A 26,259-nucleotide genomic window follows, 5' to 3' on the forward strand; every position below is an offset into this window, starting at 1 on the left:
ACCTCCTTTGTGTGTGACCTTGAGCAAATAACCTGTCCACTGAAGTCCTCACTTTCCCCACTGCAGGTGAAGGCAACAATGCCAGCAGGCTCAAGAGTGCTCCCAGATGGCTCCAACCAGGTAAATATATAGCAGTAAACAGAGTATACAGCATACAGCAACCACTCAATAAATGCTGTCTACCATTATAGGCCTTGATATCCGACAGCTACTATATTTCTGTAGTTAATAATCTTTTCCAGGGGAGCCTGGGTGGCTCAGGAGGTTTAGTATCTGCCTTCAGCTCTGGTCATGATCTCGGAATTGAGCTCTCTGCTCAATGGGAAGTCTGCTTCTCCCTCTGCTCCTCCCCTCTGCTCGTGCTTGCTCTCTCACTCTCTCTCAAATAAATAAATTAAATTAAATCTTAAAAAAAAAAAAAGAGGTCTTCTTCAAATTTGCTGACATCCACTGAGAAAAAAAAAGCATTTTATCTTCATGTCAGAGGCTATTCTCAACTCCTCTTCTTGGTTAACTTTCTCAGTCAATTCAGACCACCCTGGCAGATTGGAGTTAAAAGAACATATACTCAACTCTTGATTATCCATAATATCGAAAGCCTCATCTCCCATTAAACTGTTATTTAGACTGAGCAGCTATGAGAAGGAAGGAGGGAGCTCTTTCTGTGTGAATTTAAGCACAGATATAGAAGAGAAAATCAAGTGCACAGCTATCTATGCTATTACTACTTTTGTACAGAAGAGGGAGAAAGAAGGAAAGCTATACACGAACCCCTACCTAGTACAGTTGTGCTTCTATATGCACAATATATTTACGCAAGAATACACTACCTACTGTTAACAATGGGAGCCTCTAGAGAAGTAAACTTGGTAGGTAGGGGATAAACAGGAAAAAAACTTTGCACTTAAAAACCTTTATATAGGGGCACGTGTGTGGTTCAGTGGGTTAAGCCTCTGCCTTTGGCTCAGGTCATGATCCCAGGGTCCCATGATATAGCCCCGCGTTGGGCTCTCTGCTCAGCAGGAACCCTGCTTCCTCTTCTCCCTCTGCCTGCCTCTCTGCCTACTTGTGATCTCTGTCTGTCAAATAAATAAAAATCTTAAAAAAAAAAAAAACTTTTTATAATCTTTTATCTGAAACTATAATAATGCTCCTCAAATGCTACTCAAATGCTCCATCAAATGCTCTATTCCAAAATTAGTTACCATTATCCATCTCCTAAGCACTTTCTTTACGCATAAAAAAAACCCTTCCACAAAAACAATCTATCTCTCTTCTTCCTAGTTATTTAAAAATAATTTTTAGTAACTCCCAACCCCACCAGACTTTCCTTTAGGGGGAAAAAAAAGACCATCACTAATTAGTGCCTGTTAGCATTACAGCTTACCAAACAGGTCATCTGTCTACACAGATGCTATGCTAATTCTTCTCTGGATGATAAGTGTGGATTCAAGTAAAAACTGCTGTCTCAAAATCCAATGCTGAAATAATTAGCACAATCAGCAAGATAAGACTAGCTGATTCACTGGGAATTTATTCTAAATAACGGAGAATGCTCTCACGATAAAAAAGAAATGATAATTATGTGACCTAGTGGAGATGTAAGCTAACATACTATCATACCACAATGATAATATTATAATGTATCAAATCAACAGTTGAACACCTTAAATTTATATAATATTATGTGTAATTACACCTCAATAATAAATAACCCAATAAAGAAGAATGGAGCAAAATTTGATGAGAACTTTGTATTTAATAGTCTGGAATCATCTCCTTCCCTCTCACCTGTATAACAGAATAGAAAATGATGAATTAAAACTACTTCTTTGGAAAAGTAGCTACATTCCTGCATTATTTTCACAGTGCTTAATATTTTAGGCTGTTGGAAAATCTACCTAGGACTTCTGTGTTCGCTACTCGATAGTTCTAAGCCCCCCTTTTTTTTTTTAGATTTTATTTATTGGACAGAGAGAGTGAGAGACACAAGCAGGCAGAGCAGCAGAGGAAGAGGGAGAAGCAGGCTCCTCACTGAGCAGGGAGCCTGATTGGGGGCTCAATCCCAGGACCCTGGAATCATGACCTGAGCCAAAGGCAGTTGCTTAACTGAACCACCCAGGCGTCCCAGTTTTAAGCCTTTTTACCTCAAAACTGAAAACTCTTTTCAAAACTTTCACCTTACATTCTCAAGTTCCATGATGTTTCTTAAACAAAAATCTTACTGCTTTTGATAATGTCAAATACCCTTCTTATTATACATAAAAATATTTCTAGACAGGCAGAACACCACGAAGGATTCAATTTCTGCCCAGGTACAATGAGGTATCTGTAGGATTTTATTTATGCTCACTGGAGCTTTGTAAATCCATACGTGTTAGAACCTCACAGTGACGTTGACTTTTAAGCCCATGCCCTAAGACCCTTCAACTGAGTCCCATCTTGTATAAAGACTCCTTTAGCATTTCAAAGACAGAATCCCAGAGAGTCCAGGATATGGCCACAAAAACCTAAATCACACTTTACAATCCACAGTTGGTTCCAAGCTGCCTTTCAGTAAAACTGTATTCCGTATCATGCACTATGAGCTTTTGGCAAACTTTATGAACTGTGAAAAGAACTGAGGAACTGTAAAGTTGAAGCCCCATGTTCCATAAAGGAAAAACAGGCCTAAGATATCTTGTTAGCAATCATCTTAGAGAGGCACCTGGATGGCTCAGTGGGTTAAGCCTCTGCCTTCGGCTCAGGTCATGATCTCGGAACCTGGGATAGAGGCCTGCATCGAGCCCCGCATCGAGCCCCGCATCAGGCTCTCTACTCAGCAAGGAGCTTGCTTCCCCTTTCTGCCTGCCTCTCTGCCTACTTGTGATCTCTTTTTCTCTGTCAAATGGATTAATAAAATCTTTAAAAATAATAATAATAATCTTAAAGTTAAGTGAGTCTTCTTTCTTTTCTAAGAGGCCAATGAATGCATTTCAAAGTTCCAAACTAAAAGAATATCCCCACTCACAATGTGACATAAGACACACATTGAGACTTACTAAAAAAAAGAAGCCAGACACCAAAGGCCACATATGGTATGATTCCACTTATATGAAATGTCCCAAAGAGGCAAATGCAGGCAAAGGAAGTAGATTAGTGGCTGCCTGGTACTAGGAGGTCAGGGAGTAACCACTAGGAGTATGAGGTTTCTTTTGGGAATGGTGAAAATTTTCTGAAACCAGATAGTGATAATGGTTGCACAATTCCATGAATACACTAAAACACTGAGCTGCATACTTTAAAAAGTGAATTTTATGGTATGCGAATTATATTTCAAATGCTGTTAGTTAAAAAAAGACATATAGAAACATGGGGCCAAGCATCTTCAACAAAACACTTTTACTATGGGAATGCTCCTCCTCGCATCTCAGAAATTCACAATGCATGTATGAAAGTTCTAACAAGTCCCACAGAAACCTGATTGCTGGGTTCAACCCAGCTTCCCCAACTCACCTGCCTAAAGAATATCTCAGCAAGTAAGTCACCCTCCCCACTGAGCCTGATACTGCCCACTTGAGCTTAATGTTCCCTGAAAAACATCAGGGAAATCTGCTTTCAATATTTCATAAAGCCACAACAAAAATGGGAGCATCAGAAGACTACTACTTATCATCTGAGATGTACTAGTGGAAAATAAACTGTTTACAATGAACTCGTACCGACTGTCTAATAAAATACACTTCTAACAGGTACTTGATATATTTTTAAAGTCAGTCAACTAAAAAACTTTTTAATTTCCATGTATCTTTTGATAAAGAAAATTATAACCCAATTATTTAAACAAATATTTCCACTATAAATGAAAACTCATTAGAAAATAAACCACCTCCTCACCCCATGCCTGGAATAGATTTTTTTTTAATTTTTTAATTTATTATTTTTTTATAAACATATAATGTATTTTTATCCCCAGGGGTACAGGTCTGTGAATTGCCAGGTTTACACACTTCACAGCACTCACCACAGCACATACCCTCTCCAATGTCCATAACCCCACCACCCTCTCCCTACCCCCTTACCCCCAGCAACCCTCAGTTTGTTTTGTGAGGTTAAGAGTCACTTATAGTTGGTCTCCCTCCCGGTCTTTTCATTTATTAAAGTTGTTTAGTTTTCCAAGGTCTGACTTATGTCAAAAGACATGTGAGAAGTCCCAATAAATAGTGATCTATAGCATTTTCAAGTAAAAATAGAGACAACTCTAAGAAAAAGGCACAATTTTCTATAAAATCATCAACAAAGATATTAATTATCCGAAGAACTAATACACTTTTACCTCCTCTACAGCCCCGAAGTGAAGGAGTTCAACTGCATGCAGGACTTGGATCAAGGTCGTGAACATACTGCTGTTCGATAAATGCAAGTCACAATATATACCACAGTGCTCTGATTTACACAAGTACAAAAGTGGGGGGTATCTGTTTTCTAGAGATACAAAATACACAGAGCTCTCTAAAAACAAAAGCGTGACACAGGCAAATTTCAGGAAAGTGGACAACTTTGAGGAGAGAGGGCCTTCACAGCGAATGGCGATGTTCTTCAACACTGTGGTGGGCACAAAGGGCTCACCACGCCTTCTCTGAATATATGCTCAAAAAGAAAACCTAAAACTTCAAAACTTCTACCACTTAAATCACAATACCTCACATAAAATTTGTTATCAATTCTAGAGAACTTAATTTATCTTCTAAATCTGGTGTTTAATATTTAAAGTCACATAAGAAAAATAATCTTATACAGATAACTTCTGATACTTGAAAGCAACATACAGCTATATGCTACACACACTTATTACCACATGAATAAGTTTGTAACTGATCAGTCCCACTCCCAAGACATGTGTATATGTAAAGTAAACTCTGTACCAGAAACAAATTTTTTTTAATGTGAATGATGTTGAATAACAGATAATTATTAGTGTTACAAAAGATATCCTAATATTACCTGGGGCAAGATTCAAAGGTAATCTTCTAGGTGAAATTGCTCTGGGGTGCTGCTTACTAATTTCTTCATAAATTTGAAGCCTCTCTTCTAAAGTGCCTATTATCAGTAAATACGTGTGAGATTCAAAGCATCAGAACTTTTATCTATGATAAAATGCTAATAAACTTTAAAAACTGTAATAAAGAAAGACTGCATTGTTAATATTAAAAAACTCTGGTGGTGAAATAATAGGATCAGCAAAACACATTTTAAACCCAATCTCCAGAGAAATCCAAAACTTCATCACAACAGATTCTACATCCAACTCAAATCAGACGCATACAAGACACACAGACTCAAGGTACACAGCACTTCTCTTATATTCCTTAGCACACAACCCGTGAAAAACAAAGTGCTCCTTTCTAACTTTTCTCACACAAATTCTCTAATTCAGTGAGGCCTACACACACGCCAAAAAAGGCTGTAAATGCTTACTGGTTAGGCTTTAACATATGTGCTGCCAAAGCAAGCACTACTGATTAAGTTTTAAAAAGCAACCGTTTCAGTATCATGAGTGTAAATGTTTTATAGTTTAAAAGATGAACTAAATTTTTAAGGTAGTTTTGACATTTAAAATCTTCAATGAAAATCCATTAAAAAGAACCCTATTAGTATAGACTGTTTAAAGTGGCAATTATTTCTCCCTGTAAATACAATGATATAAAAAATAGTTCTAACATTAAGTGGTCTTCCCTCCCACAACAAACCTAATTTTATAGTACTCAATATAAACTACATGTTACTCTGCAGCAACAATCTGCAAAGTAGGATCTGGGTCTACTTTGTTATTCGAAAATAATATCCTGCATAATTTTCAAAGACAGATTTTTTTTTCATATAAGGAAAATTTACAGGAGAATTTAAAGAAAAAGCAAACAAACCTGATTTTAAACTGTAAGGTTTTGAATTGATTTTCATTCAGAAAACAGAAATATTATTTTAAGAAGAACCCCTGGTACTGGCGATCAAGGTATCTCTGTACTAAATGTAGTGTTCACTATCAAGATTATAAATACGATACTTTAAAAAGTAATGTTTGATTTTGTTTAGACTCTTTCCTTCCCCCATTAGTATGTTTTGGAGCTCCAATGTGCTGGGATTCAAAACCTGGGATATAAGAAAGATAATTTCCATATTCTGTTAACAACTTGGAGACTTCAAGAAATATCAAGAATCCTTATACTAAAATTTACATGAAGTCTATTTGCTGCATTATTTTTAAAAAGCAGGTCTCATATTTATGCCTAAAGAGTATTAAAAAATTTTTCTCCACTATCCCAGATATAATACGTCTTATAACTGTAGTAAAATTAAGACAAAACCAAACCATTTCAATGCCCTACTTGAAGTCACAAGTTGGAGCTCCAGAACTTACCATGGGGGAGAGAAGGTCCCAAGGAGGAACCTAAAAAGATAAAGTAATGTAATTAGTTTTGTAATCAATATATTTGAGAGTAAGCGTGGATATTGACATGGAACATATATTCATTATACTAAACATTTAAATATCTCTAATATTAACTACATGTCAGTAACTGATAAAGAAAAACATCAGTTATCTCACCTTTCCAACCTTCAAATATATTATGACTTTTGTCCTGATTTTTAAAGACACAAATTAATGATCTAATTAATATTTTAATTTTCATCCTTTTTGTAAAAACAATTTAAGGAAGAAAATTAATTATTCATGATATTAAATTTTAAACACATAGAAAACCTGGATTAATTTGTAACAGTGATTAGGGTAAAATAAATTTTCTATAAATGATTATGAATAGCTACCTATTTTTACCATATTTTTTAACCCCCTTGAGCCATATTTTCATAATTATTTCAGCCATGTATTTATCCATGAGTAAATCTACTAGGCGTATTAACTGCTCTTAACATTTAATTATGAGAATATTAAGGAAGATTTGGAAAAATACTATAGATTTCTAAAAAGGATAGGTCACCTAATTTGAAAAGAAAATATGTAAAATTTTGCTCTACACAAATTAAGCTAGTTTGAAATTAAGAAAATAATTTTCATATCGATGCTGTACAGTATGTACCCTCAGCAAAATTTCTTTGGCCTAATCCTCACACTTAGAGGCTGAGGGTAACAAACCTCTAATTCTTTAAAAAATATTAAACTTCCCAGAAAGGGAATGCTTGTTTTCTTCCCCGGCTTTCTGGTTAGTCTAAATTGGTAACATTTTAATAGGTTAAGGAACTTAAAATTATCTGTGAGCATTTATCACTTACATATAAATAAACATCTAAATTCCTCTTCACTGCCATGTTTAACCTATAATTTTCCTAAATGGAAAAATAAATGCTAAGGCTAAAAATATTTGTCTTCAAATATTATTACAACTGCACATTTACTTCAAACACTAGTTAAGATTACATAGAGGAGAAAAATCATTACATACTAAGTTGCAGAGCTTTTTCCAAGCCTTCATAATAACACCAATTTTCTGCATTCCGATCAATCAAGTTTTTGAATACTTCACTGGCTTCTTTTAATCTTCCCAATTTCAACAGCATTTCCCCTAAAATTAAGTTTAAATTCACATTCATTTTACTTAAACATTAAATACCCTTCTGATCTCATAAACTTCACTAAGCATTATTAGCATAATAGATGTTTATGAAAAACAGAACCGCACACGCTTCCCTTTGGGGCATGCTGCAGTTTATCCAACTCAACACAGATTAATTCACAGCTTGACTTCAGAAATGAACCTTCATTCTATATAACATTCTATTATACTAACATTCATTTCTGGCTCCCCTCTACATCCCAAAAATACACACAGGATATTTAAATTCTTAGTCAAAATATTTGTATTGTGCACATTTTTATATATCCTTTAAGATAATTAAAGACTCCCTCTATAGACTGGTAAATAATTCTAATGAAACATCCCTACATTCCTACTGCTAGATTTGAATGTACTCTACCTGATCAAATCATTTATTAAACAATTCTCCATTCAGTTCTCTTAGCTCCCTTTCAATGTCACTAAAATTGGAGATTAACTCACTTAAAACACTAAGTACCACTTCACAGCAAGAAACCACATAAACCAGGTTCACATGTGGGTCGCCCCTAAGGTTCAAATCCTTTTACTAAACCACACTAATTGAAAGTAGGCATGGGAGGGGCTTTGAGGGGCTCAGTTGGTTGAGTGGCTGACCTGACTCCCCACAGGGAATTTGCTGAAGATTCTCTCTCTCTCCCTCTCCCACTGCCCCTCACCCTGCTAATGCATGCACACGCACGTTCTCCCACTCTCTCTCTCAAATAAACAAATAAATCATTAAAAAAAAAAAAGCAGGTATGAGAAATGAGTATCTAAACTAATCAGATATAAAGTAAAGCACATTTAACCCAAGATAAAAGAGAGATTCTCAAAAAAGGATATATCTCAACTTCTATTGCTAAGACTTCCCCTTCCCCCATCTATCTCAATGATATGTCCTTCAGATGTTTTATTTCAGGTTTCATCATCTTGGAGGAGACAATATGTTGAAGTAGTTATTATGTACTATTATTTCACTATTTACATATATATATTACTCAAGCTCTAGAGGAAGACTAATCAAATGCAATTTCCAGTTTTACCACTTTCTCACACAAAATTCCTATGTCCACTTACCTATAAAATATCAACTACCTCAGTTTGCTTTGTGATAAATGAATTAATTGAAAGGGTTTAGCACAGTGCTTGGTAAAAATGAATATACATGAATGTTTGCTATTTAAAAACTATAAACATGCCACTCCTCCAAAACTAATTGCTGGTTAGTCCCATTTTTACCCTGCTTACCCTAGGTAAATAGACAAAAACATATTTTTCAATTCTGCTTCCACCACAGGCAAAAGTTATTACTAGAGGAATACAGAATAAGTAAGCACAACTGCATATACATAAGTTAGTGAAAATCTCTAAAAACATTTTTTAAGTTTATAAAAAGATCTTAATAAGCTAAGGACTACAAAAGACATAAATCTGTAAATACCAAAGGTCTCTGAGCCTGACAGTTCACTGAAAAAATAAAAATACTGTAACTTGTCTCTATAAACAGTATGAAGCACTGGCTTTATATTCAAAATGAAGACTCCCAAATTACCCTCACTAGCAATATATGGATGAATGTGGTTACATGACAATTTGCAGACTTTTTAACTAGAATTCATCTCATACGTCATATCTACTTCTTAATCACTGTATTCTGGATTGATGTCACAAGAGACAAAAAGCAACCTAAGCTAATATTTAATCAGGAAACAGCAATAATACATCAGAATGTGAAAATAATTGTCATTTTTCTTTGCTCTTATCAATTATAAGTGATAGAAAAAAGAAACCAGAGCATTAAATTATTTATCCCCATTTTACCAACAGTTTGAAAAATAGTGTTGTTCAATAGCCAAATTATGGAAAGAGTCCAAACATCCATTGCCTCAAGAATGGATAAAGAAGATGTAGTATATTATATATACAATGATTTTACTCAGCCATGAAAAAGAATGAAACCTTGCCATCTGCAATGAGACGGATGGAGCTAGAGATGATTATGTTAAGCGAAATTAGTCAGAGAAAGAAATACTGTACGATTTCACACATATGTGGAACTTGAAAAAAAAACACAGATGACATAGAGGGGAGAAAAGACAGGCAAACACAAAGCCAACTCTTAACAATAGAGAACAAACTGGAAAGGTTTGCTGGAAAGGAGGTGAGTGGGGATGGGTTAAATGGGTGATGGGTATTAAGAAGGGCACTTGTGATGAGCACTGAGTGCTGAATCACTAAATTCTACACATGAAACTAATATTACACTGTATGTTAACTAACTGGAATTTAAATAAAAACTGGGGAAAAATAAACAAAAATAAACATAAAATTAAAATTAAAAGTGTTGTCAATATTAGTATTATTCACAAAAATTAAATCAGTACATTAATTGGAAGAGCAGAGTACAGCAGTTAGAAAGGACTCATGAAAGGGAAAGAGAAAGTAAAGATTCGTAAAAAGACATGAAGAAATCTTGAATTACTAAGTGAAAGCTAATCTAAAAAACCTACAGACTCCATGATTCCAACTATATGACATTCTGGAAAAGGCACATCTATGGAGATAGTAAAAGGATCAGTGGTAGCCAGGAGCTGGGGGCAAGGAGAAAGAAACAGATAGCACAGAGGATTTTTAGGGCAGTGAGACTACTCTATATGACTTTACAATGGTGGAGATATTTCTCAGAACCTAGACAAGAGTGAACCTTAATGTAAACTGTAGACTCTGGGTGGTAATTACCTGTCAATGTGGGGGCTCACTAATTGTAACAAATGTACCATTCTCGTAGGGGATGTTGATATGGCAGGGGCAAGGGATGGCCCAAGCCTTACATGTGCAGCAACAGAGGGTATATGTGAAATCTCTATACCTCCACTCAATTTTGTTGTGAACCTAAAATTGCTCTATACAAATGAAGACTATTTTAGATAAAAAAAAAAAGTATGGGGACTGACTGGCTCACTCAGTACAGCATGTGACTCTTGATCTTGGGGTCATGAGTTCAAACCCCATGTTGGGTGCAGAGTTTACTTTAAAAAATAAATAAATAATAGGGACATCTGGGTGGCTCAGTCGGTTAAGTATCTGCCTTCGGCTCAGGTCATGATCCTAGGGTCCTGGGATCAAGTCCCGCATCGGGCTCCCTGCTCAGTGGGGGGCCTGCTTCTCCCTCTGCCTGCTGTGCAACGCTCTCTCTCTCTCTCTCCCCGACAAATAAATAAATAAATAAAACCATTAAAAGATAAAATAAAATATAAAATTAAAAAAAAAAAAAAAGTAAGGACTCTGAAGCCAGGAAGATGTGTTTAGAAATTAACTCTACCACCTAAAAGGCAGGGTGACTTTGGGAAAGTCCTTAACCTCTTTAAATTTTAGTCTCCTCAACTATAAAATGGGGATAATCTACCCATGTTAGAAGTGCTAAAAAATTAAATAAAATAGAACAGTTTAAACTATAAAATGGGGATAATCTACCTATGTTAGAAGTGCTAAAAAATCAAATGAAATAGAACAGTTTAAACAATTACCATATTCTGAGACAAAGGAAAAGTAAATAAACATTAGCTCTTATTTTTATTAAGCTTCAGAAGTCCTGCAACTATATGAAGCTTTAGTTTTAAACTCATTATTACTTTAGTTGGATATTTTATTATAGTATTGCTCAGAGAATGGTAACTGATGAACAAAACTTTGTTTAAAAAAAAAAATGTGTTTGACCCATTTTTAACAAGCTATTTATCAGGATCCTGCCTTAGTACTTAGCCCATATTGAAAATAAAGGAATCTTGCTTTTATGGTGACCTTGGTGTTATCATTTACTATTCTCATCGTTATTTATTTATTTGTTTCATGGACCCATTTTGGGGGAGGGGAGAGGATATGAAGGAGTATAACATATTGCCTAAGAAAATGGAATCTGGAGTCAAAACCCCTAGACTCAAATCTAGTACTACCGAGCTTACATGGCTATAAGACTTTGGGCAAGTCACTTAACCTCTTTATTCCTTAGCCCTTCAACTCTAAAATGGATGTAACAACCATACATAGTATTGTTATGAGGATCAACCTAATAAATAATGACTTAACAATAAAAATTTTTATTATATAGCAAGTCTTATTTAAATGTTAGGAAAGAATGAAGTATATAGTTTTTGTTCTTTAATTGAGGCCACTAAAAAAGAAAAAGCAGGTCAACCTACCTTTAATTTCTTCCACCAAAAGTTTATCACATATTTGTTTCTCATATGTTTCTATATGTTCCAAAGATTCCTGAAATAGATCTGCCTCTCTCATCACTTGATTCTGGTATAATATTAGTTCACTATATTCGTAGTCTATTTTGTTGGGAGAAACCTGAAAAAAATTGATTTTATTTATATAATTACACAAAACAATTATAGATCTTTAATTGCTATCTCAGAAAAGACATTCACACAGGCTAAAAGAAGCAATTACAAATAGAAGACTGAATAACACATTCTTTAAAATAAACAAAAAGGTGGCATTTCTGCCTATGGCAAAGTAAAGATTCAGGTCAGCAAATCCTATACCCATAGAAAAGTATGTAAAAAACTACTAAAATAAAAAAGTTTAGCAAGATAACAGAATACATGATCAAAATACAAAAGCCAATTATACTTCCATATACTAGCAACCAACAACCCAAAAATAAAACTAAAATAATTCCATTCACAATAACGCCTAAAAGAAAAAAAATATTTAGGAATAAATCTAGGAAGTAAGACCTATACATTGAAGACTGAAAGCATGCTGAGAGATTAAAGACCTATGGAAATGGAGAGACATTTCAAATCATGTTCATGGATCAGAACAATATTGTTTTGACAGTGATTTTCTCCAAACTGATCTACAAATTCAATACAATCACTATCAAACTCTCAGCATGCTTTTTTTGCAGAAATTGACAAGCTAACTCTAAAATTCAAATGGAAATAAAAGAAACCCTGCATAGCCAAAGACTTTTGAAAAAGAACAAAGTAGGAGGACATGCATTTCAAATTCCAAACTTACTATAAAGTAACAGCAATCAAGACAGTATGGTATTGGCACAAGGAAAAAGTGGAATTAATAAACTACAGCTTATTTATATAATGAAATACCAGGCAAAAGTTAAAAATGGATATACTGGGATACCTGGGTGGCTCAGTCAGTTAAGCGGCTGCCCTCAGCTCAGGTCATGATCTCAGAAGTCCTGGGTTCAAGACCCCTATCAGGTTCCCTGCTCAGTGGGGAGTCTGCTTCTCCTCTCTCTACCCCCCTTTACCCCTCACACTGCTATTGCTCTTTCTGTCTCTCTCAAATAAATAAATAAAATCTTTTAAAAAAAGAAGAAAAGGATAGGGACACCTGGGTGGCTTAGTAGGTTAAACCAGACGTCTACCTTTGGCTCAGGTCATGATCCCAGGGTCTTGAGATCCAGCCCCATGTCAGGCTCTCTGCTCCATGGGGAAACTGCTTCTCCCTCTCCCTCTCCCTCTACTCTCCTCAGTGGGGAGCCTGCTTCTCCCTTTGCCTCTGCATGCAACTCTCCTTTCTTGTGCACTTGCTCATGCTCTCTCACTCTCATTGTCTGTCAAATAAATAAACCAAATCTTAAAAAAAAATGGATAAACTATTCCTACATGTATCAACACATGTATATAGCAAGACATGTTGAAGGAAAAAACTGCATATTGTTCATGTCAATTTTTAAATACACAAAATAATAGTCTGTAACTTTTATGGACTTAAACATAATGTAAACACGAGTAGGAACAATCTATACCTATTTCAGAACAGTGGCTACCCCTAGGGACGTGAGAGACCTTTATAGCTACTTCTGTAATATTCCTTTAAAAAATAATAAAATGTGGAGAAATTGTGGCAAAATGTTAACATCTGTTTATCTCGTGATGCACAGCATATTTTTTTGTATTTTTCTATTTTGCATATATATTAAAATGTATTAACGTGTTTATATAAAACATAAGCAATATATGCGAGAAATAATTCCCATAATCACAAAATTATTTTTATGTATTCTTTTCTTTCTTTAGTCCTTTGCATGTCATCAAAACAGTAAGCGTATAAAAATGTTCGTATTATTTATTTTGTATCAAGAATTGTTTTAATTTTTCTAATCACTGTGAAAATTTTCTTAAGTTTTTCCATAGGTCCCAAAGACTTTATTTTTTTAAAGATTTTATTTATTTATTTGAGAGAGAGTAAGTTAGCAGGAGGGAACGGGAGAGAGAATCTGAAGCAGATTCCATACTGAGCACAGAACCCATGGGTCAATCCCATGACCCTGAGATCACCACCTGAGCTGAAATCGAGAGTCAAAACGCTTATGCAACTGAGCCACCCAGGTGCTCCCACAGGTTCCAAAGACTTTAATGCACAACTGGAAATCAGGGCAATATAGAAATCAACTACTTTAGTTTGTGCGGGTCGGAGAAACAGAATAAAGTTCTTACTTGCTGAGTTTGTCTAAATTCTTCCAAAAGTTTTAGTGCCATATCATAATCTTTTAGCAAATGGTATGCAATAGCATATCCAATCCAGGAAGCACGCTGTGTTGGGCGCAACTGAAGAAGCTGATACCTTGTCTCCTAAAAAAATTAAAAAATAATAAAATTAAATTAAAAATTGTCTTTTTCTCTTTTTACTTTAACTTTCCAAAATTTTTATATTTAACCACAGAGCTTTATGAAAATAATTTAATGCCTTTAATTCCTTTCTAATGAATTCCACAAACAAATAACAGCTCCTGAATAAAACAGAAATATTTTTTATGTTAAATTACTTAAATTCTAGAATACTCTGTAATGGTCCCTGTAAAGCTGTCTTTTGGTAACTAAACATCTTAGCAGAGAGACTAAGATACCTTTTATTCAAATAAAAAATTCTTCTGTTTATAAAATCACTGTATGAAATTATAACATCTTTATTACATTGTTACAGCAGGCCCCAGAAATAGCGCAGGTGCAGCCAAGGCAAACACTCAAACAGAACACCCGGCTGCCACTCTAAAGCAGCTTTGTATCTATGACACAAGGGAGAAAACACCAGAAATTCCACCATGGCTGCCCCAGAAGAATCCAAATATCTTCACCAGCAGAAAATGTCCCCTCCCTACACGGCCCCCACCTCTTGATAGCTCGTATTTGCCTCCAAGTTTTAGGCATGCACATCTGTTTGGAGGAACAGGGCCTCAGGAAGAACACTAGCTGCAACCAAGTTCTGCAAATGTGCCATTTTGCTTCTGCTGTGGAACTAGAGGCCAAGGGAGTCCTTCTGCACTATATGCCATAAGCAGTAACATGATCGGATCTTTGGCAAAAAGAGAGATCTTTGAGAAAGCAGCTTAGACAGTCTCACACCTCTGCCTTTATATGCCTGGTTCCTTCAGACATATGACATTAATAGGTCTCTCTCCTTGACACCACTCTCCTTGACACCATTGCTTTTCTGTCACTTCTCTCCTTCACTGAAGTCTGCGTCAGTTGCTTTTTCTCTGCCAAATCCCACCACCATCCTGTTACAAGTGCAACACTGCGGAGCACCCATCCAACAACTTAGTGTTTTAGAATCAGGGCTTCTTTATCTTTAATGATCTCCATCACGCGGCATCCCCTCCCACAACCACATCGTAGACCTTACTGCCATGCAGAAATCATAAATTCAGACAGCTCATTCTCTGGCCAATGCTCTTACTCAGTGACATCCCTACCCTGGTTCTGAGCTACTACTAGTGCCTCTGGCTCCCTGGAACCTTGGCCTCTAACCACAAGCTCTTACATCTTCGTTTATTTCACTAACCCTTTAGACAAGCACTGTCTTGCCAACATTCTTAATTTCCTTGCCTCATTCCTACAGATAACTGATTTTAACTCCCACCACACTTGGGCTAAAAGAAAAACCAAAAGATCTGGAAGAATGACACCATTATTAAGCTCAGCAGCATGCTTGACACCTCTGCAAAAATCTAGGCAAAGAGCATAAGGATTTACATGGCAATAGAAGACAAAAGTAAACAACAGATGAAAGAACTTATTTAAAGAGAAGTGTTAAGAGTTTGTGGGCTCCTTCACATGAGAAAGGGAGAAAATTCCACTGTGGACATACTGAAGTTAGGGCAGTTAGTAGAGTAAGCACATGGAGATAACCTAGCAGAGTTGAAGATGCCAGAGCGAAGAGATCTGGACCATAGAAAGACTGCTCTTCAACAATCCTTCCCACAGTATTTTATATTTACTAACCCAAAACAGAGAAAACTAATTAATCCCTACATTTAGATCTCAATTATAAAAGTTCTATTTATGGGGCGCCTAGGTGGCTCAGTGGGTTAAAGCCTCTGACTTTGTCCCTGTCTGTCAAATGAATAAATAAACTCTTTAAAAAATAAAAAAATAAAGTTCTTTTTACCAAATCTGTAAATGTCAAGCCCACAAAGAATCTAGTACAGTATTTACACATAGGAGATAATCTAGTTTTTAAAAAAGCATTAAACACACAGTTTCCCTGTTTTTTAGTGATCAAGGATGCATTTTTTTTTTTTTAGATTTTATTTCTTTATTTGACAGACAGAGATCACAAGTAGGCAGAGAAGCAGGCAGAGAGAGAGGAGGGAAGCAGGCTCCCTGCTGAGCAGAGAGCCCAAAGCGGGGCTGGATCCCAGGACCCTGGGATCATGACCTGAGTTGAAGGCAGAGGCTTTAACCCACTGAGCCACCCAGGCGCCCCCAAGGATGCATTTCTTAAAACTATTATTGGGGAAGAAGGTCTCAGGTGACTTTCCCCTTCTACTCCAGACTATAATGAATAATCAAATCTACATAATTTCAGCCTATGCTCACCTCATTCTGAACTTCCTCATTTTAAAATTATGCCTATTGTAAAAACAACACTTAAGACTAAGTACTTACTCGATAGCCTTCAAGGTCCCTCATTTGGATCTGCAACAGGGAGAGATCCCTCAAAATTTGCAGATTATCTTTATCTAATTTGAGGGCATTTCGATAACACTTAATAGCTTCATCATACTTCTTATCAGAACGCTGCAAGAGTCCATACACATGCCAACCTACTAAGTTAAGGAAATAGAGACATTCAAGGACACTAGAATATATTATGCTACGTAGCTAACATAAAGCTTGCCTAACGACATGTTATGTTGTCTGGGACTTACTTCAGAATAATCTGGGGTCAGAGAAAGGGGGACAACAAGGGGGTGGTAAAAGATGAAACCAGATTAGCCCTGACTTACAGCTAGTATATGAAGTTCAGTGATGGGCACATGGAGGAGTGGGTGCATCATTCTACGCCCTCTACATACATATGTTTGGAATTTTCTGTTATGTTTACATAACCTCAGAAAATTCTTGGGAAAATTCTTCACACTCCCTACCCTTCACCCCCTCACTTTCCCACCCCAGCACCTCAGTCACTTATTCTTCATTTCTATTTATACAAAAATTGTAATTATCTCTTCAAACTAGTTTATATTCAATCAATTCTAAAACATGTAATCATCAGTTAATTTACTAGTGATACTAAAAAGCACAAAAATTAAGTGTTTATCTATTGTAAATTAAGGTCTCAGCAAATCTTGGAGCCAAAAAAACTATCATATTTACATGTCCTCTCTCCTCTTTCTGGGGTAAACGCTGAGATATGTACGTATTTAGTATTTCGAGAGAATCCTAAGCTAAATATGTGAAAACACTATCTAGACTATTGATGTTCAATACTGGCCAACAGCTACATGAATAAAATGTAAAAAATTAAGATAAGGGCAACATGTGAAAAGACGGCAAACAAGCACACAGATAGGCAAAACGGAAATGGAAATCAATTCCGATGACCTATCTTCGAAAAAGTATTTTTGTTTTCTCACAAACTGAGACATCAGTCAATGAAAAAAAATGGTTAAGTATCTAGTGGAGTAACAGCTATGTCCCTGTGCACCAGAAACCCCACTAAAGAACCAATATCATATCTGCTTTAAAACGGGTTTTTTTTTTTTTCCCAGAATTTTTCTTGTCTACAACAAAGTTTAAGGAACTTAAATTCACTATACAAGTAATTCATCTGGAATGACAGGGAAGTTATCGGTTTATGGATATGTGAGAAAAAAATGGGTTTCAAGTCGCAGATCAGTTACTTTTCCCTCACACACAAAGCAGAGCTGGAGTAAAAAAGTTCAAGAATTCTCTTTCAACTACTGCAATAAATAAACAAGGGGTAGGGAACAGAAGAAACAAAGAAAATGTTGATAATTATGGAAGTAATGGTACACAGTGTTCATTAAATTCTCTCTTCTATACAAAATTTTCCATAGTAAAGGTCTGTTTTTTTCCTGAATTAGAAAACCCTACTAAGTGGAAAATAAATGAAATAATAAAATCCAATTATTGCAAAAGGATACAGACATGGCTCTTGACATCATTACGAAGTCCTTTACGAACAAATTCATACGCTTCTTCTTTTTTTCCTAAACAGTTCAATGTCAATCCTTTCATAGCCAAAGTCTCTGAAAGATATTTTTTAACCTCTGTTTACACACGAAAATTTCAAATTATTCTCTTAGCACTATTTTTTTTAAGCTCTTACTACTATTTTAATATATCTGCCAATGCTTGTCCTATTTGTCTTTTTAATCACATAGTTAAAACTTCTGTCCAAACACAGAAAGTAAAACTATATTTAAGTATTTATTAAAGCGTAGCCTGGGTCCTTTTCTGAAATCCCTGAGGCTGGGACTGAGTTCCTCAAATACCTTCTGCCCTTTATAAGACTATACAGAGGGTCTGAGATGATTCAGCTGAAAAAACATAATACGGTGGGCCCCCAAGTTCTGCTGTGTTAAATCTATGGCAGTAACTCCAGAGCTTTTATCCAAGGTCAATTCTAATCATCCTCCAATTCACATCCCACAAAAACAATCTACCTTAGCAAAGAGATGTAAAATTCAGCTTATTTAATATTGGAAAACACACCTTATTTTTGGCAGTAAGTTTATTACAACTAACTCTGGTTAGGCTAATTAACTTCAGTTTGCATTCCAAGAGTGTAACACTGAACTGAGGGAGTGGTAACCCAAAAATATATTTAAGGCAGCTAATGAAAGATGGCTTACAGTGAAATAATTCTCTGAATATGTCCACAAGAATGAGACAAGAACAATGGTTTTCAAATGATCTCTGTGGACTATGGTTCTCAGAACATGGTGATCCAGCAGTTCAGGCCCCTATAAACATCTTCATTTATCTATTTCCACACAGTGAACTTCCCTACAAGCTGCCATGTGGATAAGGGTTCCATAGAGGAAAAAAATGAAAATAAACTTTATGTTTCTCCAGCTTTACGAACCTAAGACTTCTTTCCATTTCCTTCAAAGAATGTTTTAAATGTTAGTTGAAAGCTGAGCAAGATCAGCCTACTTTCTGAATAAGATGGTCTCAAGAATTACCCATGTCTAATATTCAGAGACCCTAACCGGCGGTGCTCCACTGGAGGACCGCAACTAGCATGTCTGGTCTTATCTGTCCTTCAAACAAGCACCGGTCACCAGTGAAAAGGGATGAGACAAGCAAATACAGACCGAGTAACACCAGTGCTAGAAAACAGCTCAAGATAAACAATCCAATGGTAAATCGATAGTACCTAATTTATTTATAAAGGTCAGCAGATATGTAAGAATGACATTTACCAGAGAATAAAATACATGTGACTGTATCTTCATACTACTTCTATACTGCAAATGTTGTCTTCATTTCATACGTAAGAAACCAAAGCATAAACTTAAGTTCTACCCAAAGTAATAGATGAAATGAGATCTCTAAAAGTACTGAAATATACTCCGATAAGCAGTCTTTCACAGATGAGACAATACCTCCATGTTCAGCAAATTTTGGATTCGAAAGAATCATCTTGCAAAACTTGAGACCATTTTTGTACTGCTTCTGTTCATAGCATTTCTGCAAAGAAATATGAACAAAAATTATTTAATAAAATGAATATATAGGGTGCAACTTTTTTTTGCATTGTATAAATTCTAAATTCAAGATCCAAAATTAGATCTAAAACATATGTGATGGGAAGGTGTTATGTCAATTTTTATCACTTATAACATGACGTATATTTTCGTTACCTACTTCTTGCCAAGTTGTTCTAGTATGAGTACTTTCACGTTTATAGGAAAAAAGGGAAAAAACCCGCTTAACAAATAGGAAATTTAATTGTCAGCCAGTACTGCTACAACTTTTTAAAATTCAAAATTCAAAAGCAAAAATTACGTGATAACAACATAGAAAAACACTAAAAACTGCACTATGTTTTTGCTACTTCAAGAATGAAACCAAGGTGTATACATACACACACACACACAGCAACTACTACATATCCAGATAAACCCTGTTAAAATTCTCATAGGTATCCCTCAAGGTAGGTGTTGTCATCTCCTCCCTACAGATGTAGAAAGTGAAATTTAAGAGTTCATAAAATGTGTTTATAAATAGCTCAGCCTACTTGCAAACTCTGGTCTGATTCCAAAAACCCTATCTTTCCACACTAGTTTAATACAAGTATGAGCAACACCTTTCTTCCTAAACACCACCAGCCAGGCTAAGTAATCAGCACCTGTCCACCACAGCCACTGATCACAAGAACATCTCATCATCTTCCACCTACCCTCCCACTTACGTTGACGTGGGTTTTCTTTCTAGTACTCAACATGCCAAGTTTGTGCTCACATCAGGGCCTCGGCACATGTGTTCCTTCTACTTGAAATGTTCTTCCCCAGATCTTCTTACCAGCAGAATTTCACGTGTCACCTGCCTGACCACTCTATCTAGTACTGCCAGCCTCCCACCCCAACACACATATTCTCTATCATATCACTCCATTTTCTGCACAGCACTATCATTCTCCGAAATGCCTATCTGATCACTTATTCAGTGTCTATCTTCCTCACCATACTGTAAGAACTCCATGAGAACAGAGACGAGCTCTATTGTAAACATTGCTGCATCCTCAGGGTCTACACAAATTAGGACTGCTCAAAAAAATAGTCTCCTAGGTTCAAAGCAAAACAGTACCAACAAAGAAGGAGGAAGTGGTTAATCTTTGCAGCAGGGGTGGGATGGGGAGGGGAGAATTAGAAAAGGGTTCATAGAAAAAAATGTTTAGGGGCACCTGGGTGGCTCAGTGATTAAGTCTCTGCCTTCAGCTCAGTTCATGATCCCAGGGTCCAGGGACCGAGCCATGCATGGGGCTCCCTGCTCAGCAGAAGGCCTGCTTCTCCCTCTCCCACTATCCCCCCTGCTTGTGTTCTCTCTCTGTCCAAAAAAAAAAAAAAAAAGGAGGCTTCTTGGTTGCATCTAAGGAAGGGAACCTAGTAGGTGGGAGACAACAATGGGAGAGAAACCTGAATTCCAAACCATGTGAATATATTACCTATTCCTAAAATATTTAAGATAAAAATAAATGGGCACCTGGATGGCTTAGTCAGTTAAGCATCTGCCTTCAGCTCAGGTTATGACCTCATGGTCCTGCTCCCTAGTCAATATGGAGTCTGCTTGTCCCTCTCCCTCTGCACCTTCCCCATCCCTCGCTTGTACACTCTCTCTCTTGCTCACCTTCTCTCAAATAAAATCTTAAAAAATAAAATAAAAAATTAAAAATAGTGTTGACCACAGGAGTGCATCTGACAAATGACAGGAAGAAAAACAGAAGCAGAAGGAACCACTGGCAAACAGTAAAAGAAGAGAAATATAGTTTCTTTCTGACTTACCAAGTGATCTAGAAATACCAGTAATCATACTACCAATAACAGTAATAATAGTTAATACTTTTTGGAAGCATTTACTAGAGTCAGGCATCAGTCACTTAATCCTCATTTAAATCCCAGGAAAGCCATTTCAGATGGAGACAGTGAGGCACACAGTTACTGAGTTTACAGAGCTAGTGTCAGAGCCATAATTCAAACCATGTTGTCTGTCCCTAACATCCAAGCACACAGGTTAAAGAAAAGTGTTAAGTTATATTAAGTACAAAAGATAGATTCTACTTTCAACTTTGTTACTTACCAGACAGAGAACCTTAGACACTTAGTCACTTACCACTCCCTGGTTTGGTTGTTTCATTCTCAAAAGAAAGCACGGAGCAACTCCAAAATTCAAAAAAACCTAAAGCTAATAGCCAGTTTGGGGAGTAAGACAGGCATGCACAAGCCCATAACATGTAATAAGCTAGCTATTAAATTTGTATGGATGTGTTTAAGTACATTCATAATTCATTTAAAAAAATCTGCTGTTGGGGGAGCACCTGGGTGGCTCAGTCAGTTAAGAATCTGCCTTCAGCTCAGGTCATGATCTCAGGGTTCTGGGATGGAGCCCTGAATCTTGGGATCCCTGTTCATCTCCCCCACAACCCTTCAATCCCCCTGCACTCATGCACAGGAGAGAGCAAGCTCTCTCAAGTAAAATAAAACAAAATTTTTACTGTTGGTGGCAGAGCACTTTGGTCCACCAACCAAACTTGAAAAATAATTTTAATGAAGAGGCTCTGTCAGGGAATTATGGTAGCAAAATTCTACCCACATTTGTTGCAACTATGAGATGCTAGGATCATGCACTTTTGCAGCACCTCCTAAATTCATGTACCCTTAGGATAAACATTACATAACCAGAGAAAAACGTATTTAGCATTTCCCAATTTATGTAGGGATAAAGTTAACTCAGCAGCAGCCATAACCTTCTGTAACTAGAGTATAATAAATCATGTAATTGTTTTTTAAATAATCTACCAATAACATGATTTAAACTAGAAAATACCCAAATAGAGTGAAAAATAAGTTTTCTGTCATCCTTTAGGGATAATACCAAATGTACTTAAATCCAACCAACAACTTACAGATGAGCCTGAAAGGGGCAAAAAGTTCACTTCTCCAAACCCACCCTATGAAAAAAGAGAGGTATGGAAAAAACAAAACTAAAATAACAAAAAAAAAGGGGCGCCTGGGTGGCTCAGTGGGTCAAAGTCTCTGCCTTCGGCTCAGGTCATGGTCTCAGGGTCCTGTAATCGAGCCCCGCATCGGGTTCTCTGCCCGCTGGGGAACCTGCTTCCCTCTCTCTCTCTCTGCCTGCCTCTCTGCCTACTTGTGATCTCCTTCTGTCAAATAAATAAAATCTTTAAAAAAAATTATATATATATATATATATATATATATATATACACGCACACACACAGCCCAATGAAGCAATCTGCCACAATGCTTTAATTTGAAATTTTTGTGTTTTACATTTGTCTCTCATTATTTGCTCAACACTAAGTATCACATAAAATTAAACTTAAAATGTTAATCACATCTACTGTGTATCTTTTTAACATTTTGAAGAAGCATAAAGTTTCTACTGGCTTGAAACAGAAGAGCTGCTATGAATTCATACCTACCATTGATAATACTTAAAACTATTCTAAACTTAGTTATTTTATTTATAGTAAAGGTAAGCATATAGTCATATAACCAACACAAGCTCTAAATAATGAATTCCCGCTTATACTCAGATGAAACGACGCCCTAGAAAATACACTATGTACAACAGCAGTTTAAAATCCACAGTCTCCATGTGTGCTGAGAAAAGCGAAGGCATGTCGCCTCTCCTCCTGGAAGAACGAAACCTAGAAAGCGAGGGAAGGCACCGGGACAGTGACACGAAACCTACAGAAAACTCTTCAGGCCGGCATTGGTCATCTCTACGAGGTCGTTACTCGGGTCTCTGCTTGGAGACAAAGTCAAGGCGCCCCTGCAGAGTGAAATCAGCCAGCCCGCTCGACTTTGCCGAGTCCGGGCCTGAACGCGCTCGAAGCGACCCAAGAGCCATCTGCGTTCGACTTTGTAACTTGGAAAAGCAGTTCCAGTCGCTTATTCGCTCCCTAAAGAGGGTAAGTACCGTACACCAGAAGCATGCAAACTCTGGCGAAGGGAGGCTCGGCTTCCCCGGGTTTGCTTTTCCCATCCCCGGTGTAAGCCGGAGCCCCACTCCGCCCTAGGATCGCCCCATCTTCAGCAGGTATCGGCGTGCGCTGTGCAATGGGTTAAGCACGAACACCCGGCCGAGGGGAAAGGAACACACGGGAGTTCGGGGGAAGGAGGGGTGCAGAGGTCGCGAGTCCGGCCGCAGGGGGCCGCGGAGGCCACCGGGGCCACCTCCCGGGCCCACGCGCCCGGGCCCGGAGGGACTGCGGAGAGCGGCGGCGGCGCGGCGAGCGGCAGCAGGGGACGAAGCGCGCGGAGCAGCGGCCGGCCAAGGCGGGCAGTCAGTCAGGTCGCCGCGGCGCGGAGGTAAACAAAGAACGGAGCCCGGGGCCAGCCCAGCGCGCGCAGGCGCCGCCGCCAGACCGCTCGCCGCACCGGGCCGGGTCGGGAGCGCGGCCTCGGCCACTCACCAGGATGCGCTTGAAAAGGTTGCTCTCCTTGGGCGGCAGCTGCACGTTCGGCATCGCGGCCGGCGGGGAGGACCGGCACCCGGGCGCCGCGTTTCGCGGGGGCGGGCCGCTGCGAAGAGTCGGGCAGCGGGCGGTGGGTCAGTTCATGACCTGGAGTGGGGGCCGGGCAGGCCGCTGGGCAGGGCTCGCGATCGAAAGGGAAGGGGACCTGGACCGGACCGTGTCGACTCCCGCCCTGCGGCCCGCCGAGCGGCCGCGGCTCCCGCGCGCAGCAAGATGGCAGCCGGGGCCCGTCCCCTCGAGCGGGGCGGTGTGCGCCTGCGCCAGGCGCCTCGCGGCGGGAGGCGGCGGGGGACTCCGGGCGGCGGGGGGCGCGGTGAGCGCAGGGCTAGGTCGCTGCGGCCACCCGCGCCCCGGCGCCCCGCGTAGGTCACTGGCTGTGCCGTGCCCTGATTGCTGGGCTTGCGGGCCACCGGAATGTGAGTCAGACCTTTTTGATTTCTCTGCACTCGGGAACTTAAGCGGTGCAGGCTCCGAGTAAACTCTCCGTTCAGGACGAACTTGTTTTCCTTCTAGACTTGGAGAGAAGGCTTCTCTTTTCGGTGACTACCCAAAACACAGACATGCCCAGCGTAGGTGAGGTCCTTGGACGGGCCTTGAAATGGTCTAACGGGAAAGCATGTTTGAAATGTTAGGGGGAAAAACATACTGCCAGCAGCTTAGAACACCTGACCTTGGCGGTGAAAACTGTGGTGGTTTCATGGGGACCACTGAGTCTCCAAGTCTACCTACCCTTTCTCCTCAGAAGGTTCCCCTTCATACAAGCCATATAATAGCATGGCTTAATAAGCCAATAATAATGAGAGAAACAATAGTCAAACCCAGGATCTTCCAATTCTGGGACACTCATACCTAAAAAGCAGCCTGGTGATAGAAATGTGTGAGTCTCGAAAGACACGCATATACATCGATGGCAAGCATAGCCATGCATATGAGGTAGGCATAGTATCAAGAAATATGTAAATATTTGATGCATAAACTTATTTATGCGTGTTCCGGATCTTCATTTGTGCCTGTTTGTGTGACTACTAAGCGGTTGATGCGCAATTGCACTGAACGGGCTGTAATCCGAGCTGGGGTGGGGCTTCCTTGAATTTCCCTCTAGCCTGAGTTTGGAGATGGAAGAAGGTATCACAAGGGTCTTTTTTTTAGTGAAGAGCTGGCTCAGTTGGTGGACCGTATAGCTCTTGATCTCCCGGTTGTGAGTTCGAGCCCCACATTGGATGCAGAGATTACATAATAATAAATATATGTATATATATTTAAATTAGAAAAATAAAATAGAGACAGGACTGTTATTAAAAGAGGGTTAGGTTCAGAGGGACCTAAGTGTTCTGGACAGATCCTAGGCTCCTCAAACGACTAGAGAGGAATTGGCAAGGACAGCTTCATGGGAATTTAGCTGAGCTGTACCTGAACTGGTTGGGTAGTCTTCTAGACAGTGGAGCAGGACAGAGGGTGTTCTCAGCACCCTTATACCCAACCACTTCCATAGTCCTTACCCACTGTTTGCTCAGCATGCTTTACTGAATCCTGAAAATTCTTTGGCTCCCAATTTATCTACATTCTCAGGAGCAAAGGGTTAATTGTGGCAAGAGCTGAAGATCCAGTACTCTGCTCACGCCATCCTTTTACTCTCATCGGACATGGGCTTTTCTGGAATGTACCTCATTCAGCCGGCTCAAGCTATTCGGCCACACCTCGAGGCCGATTTCAAAAGGCCAAGTTGAAAAGAAAAAAAAAAGTGGAAAAAAGCATCGTGCCAACTGTAAATATTTTGGAGGCACGTAATGTTTATCTTTTATGGAAGTTTCCATGGGCCTAGTACAGCCTGACTCATTACGAATCACTAACTGTCCCCATTCTCTGCGGTAGCTGCTGGATCTTCACCATGGCCTCACCCTTAAATCAGGCACCCCTCACTGGTTCTTCATTTGCACTCAGCAGCTTCCCACCCATTGCCAGCTTCTCCTCTTCCCATAGCCTCTCCAGCGTCTCCCAGCAGTGCAAAGGAAACCTGCAATCTCAAACACAGAGAAGTGAGTAGTTATGAACCCTCATATTTAATATTTTCCTCATCTGCCTTATACGCACCATAGCATGTGATACATATATACCTATATTGTCTACATTTAGGGTGGGAGTGAGGGGA

At 38.5% G+C, this 26,259-nt stretch overlaps 1 protein-coding gene across 5 annotated transcripts in view; it reads right to left on the bottom strand.

The window, feature by feature from the left end:
* The window catches only part of NAA16 (N-alpha-acetyltransferase 16, NatA auxiliary subunit), a 63,337-nt gene extending 38,988 nt beyond the window's left edge, over window positions 1-24,349 (bottom strand). The window contains exons 1-9 of one of the 5 annotated variants that reach the window (XM_059377476.1): window positions 24,048-24,349; window positions 19,492-19,576; window positions 18,025-18,129; window positions 16,523-16,680; window positions 14,072-14,206; window positions 11,795-11,948; window positions 7,443-7,562; window positions 6,398-6,427; window positions 4,984-5,079 (exon numbers count right to left, since the gene is read on the bottom strand). In XM_059377476.1, coding sequence (XP_059233459.1) covers window positions 4,984-5,079; window positions 6,398-6,427; window positions 7,443-7,562; window positions 11,795-11,948; window positions 14,072-14,206; window positions 16,523-16,680; window positions 18,025-18,129; window positions 19,492-19,576; window positions 24,048-24,101 — 937 coding nt within the window. In that variant the 5' untranslated portion in view covers window positions 24,102-24,349. Of the gene's footprint in view, window positions 1-4,983; window positions 5,080-6,397; window positions 6,428-7,442; window positions 7,563-11,794; window positions 11,949-14,071; window positions 14,207-16,522; window positions 16,681-18,024; window positions 18,130-19,491; window positions 19,578-24,047 lie in introns of those variants that run through there. The other 4 variants (XM_059377477.1, XM_059377479.1, XM_059377480.1 and 1 more) reach the window with 4 other exon arrangements.
* Window positions 24,350-26,259: the final 1,910 nt, after the last annotated feature.

Source organism: Mustela nigripes, chromosome 15 (genome assembly GCF_022355385.1).
Source record: "Mustela nigripes isolate SB6536 chromosome 15, MUSNIG.SB6536, whole genome shotgun sequence".
NCBI classification, from domain to species: domain Eukaryota; kingdom Metazoa; phylum Chordata; class Mammalia; order Carnivora; family Mustelidae; genus Mustela; species Mustela nigripes.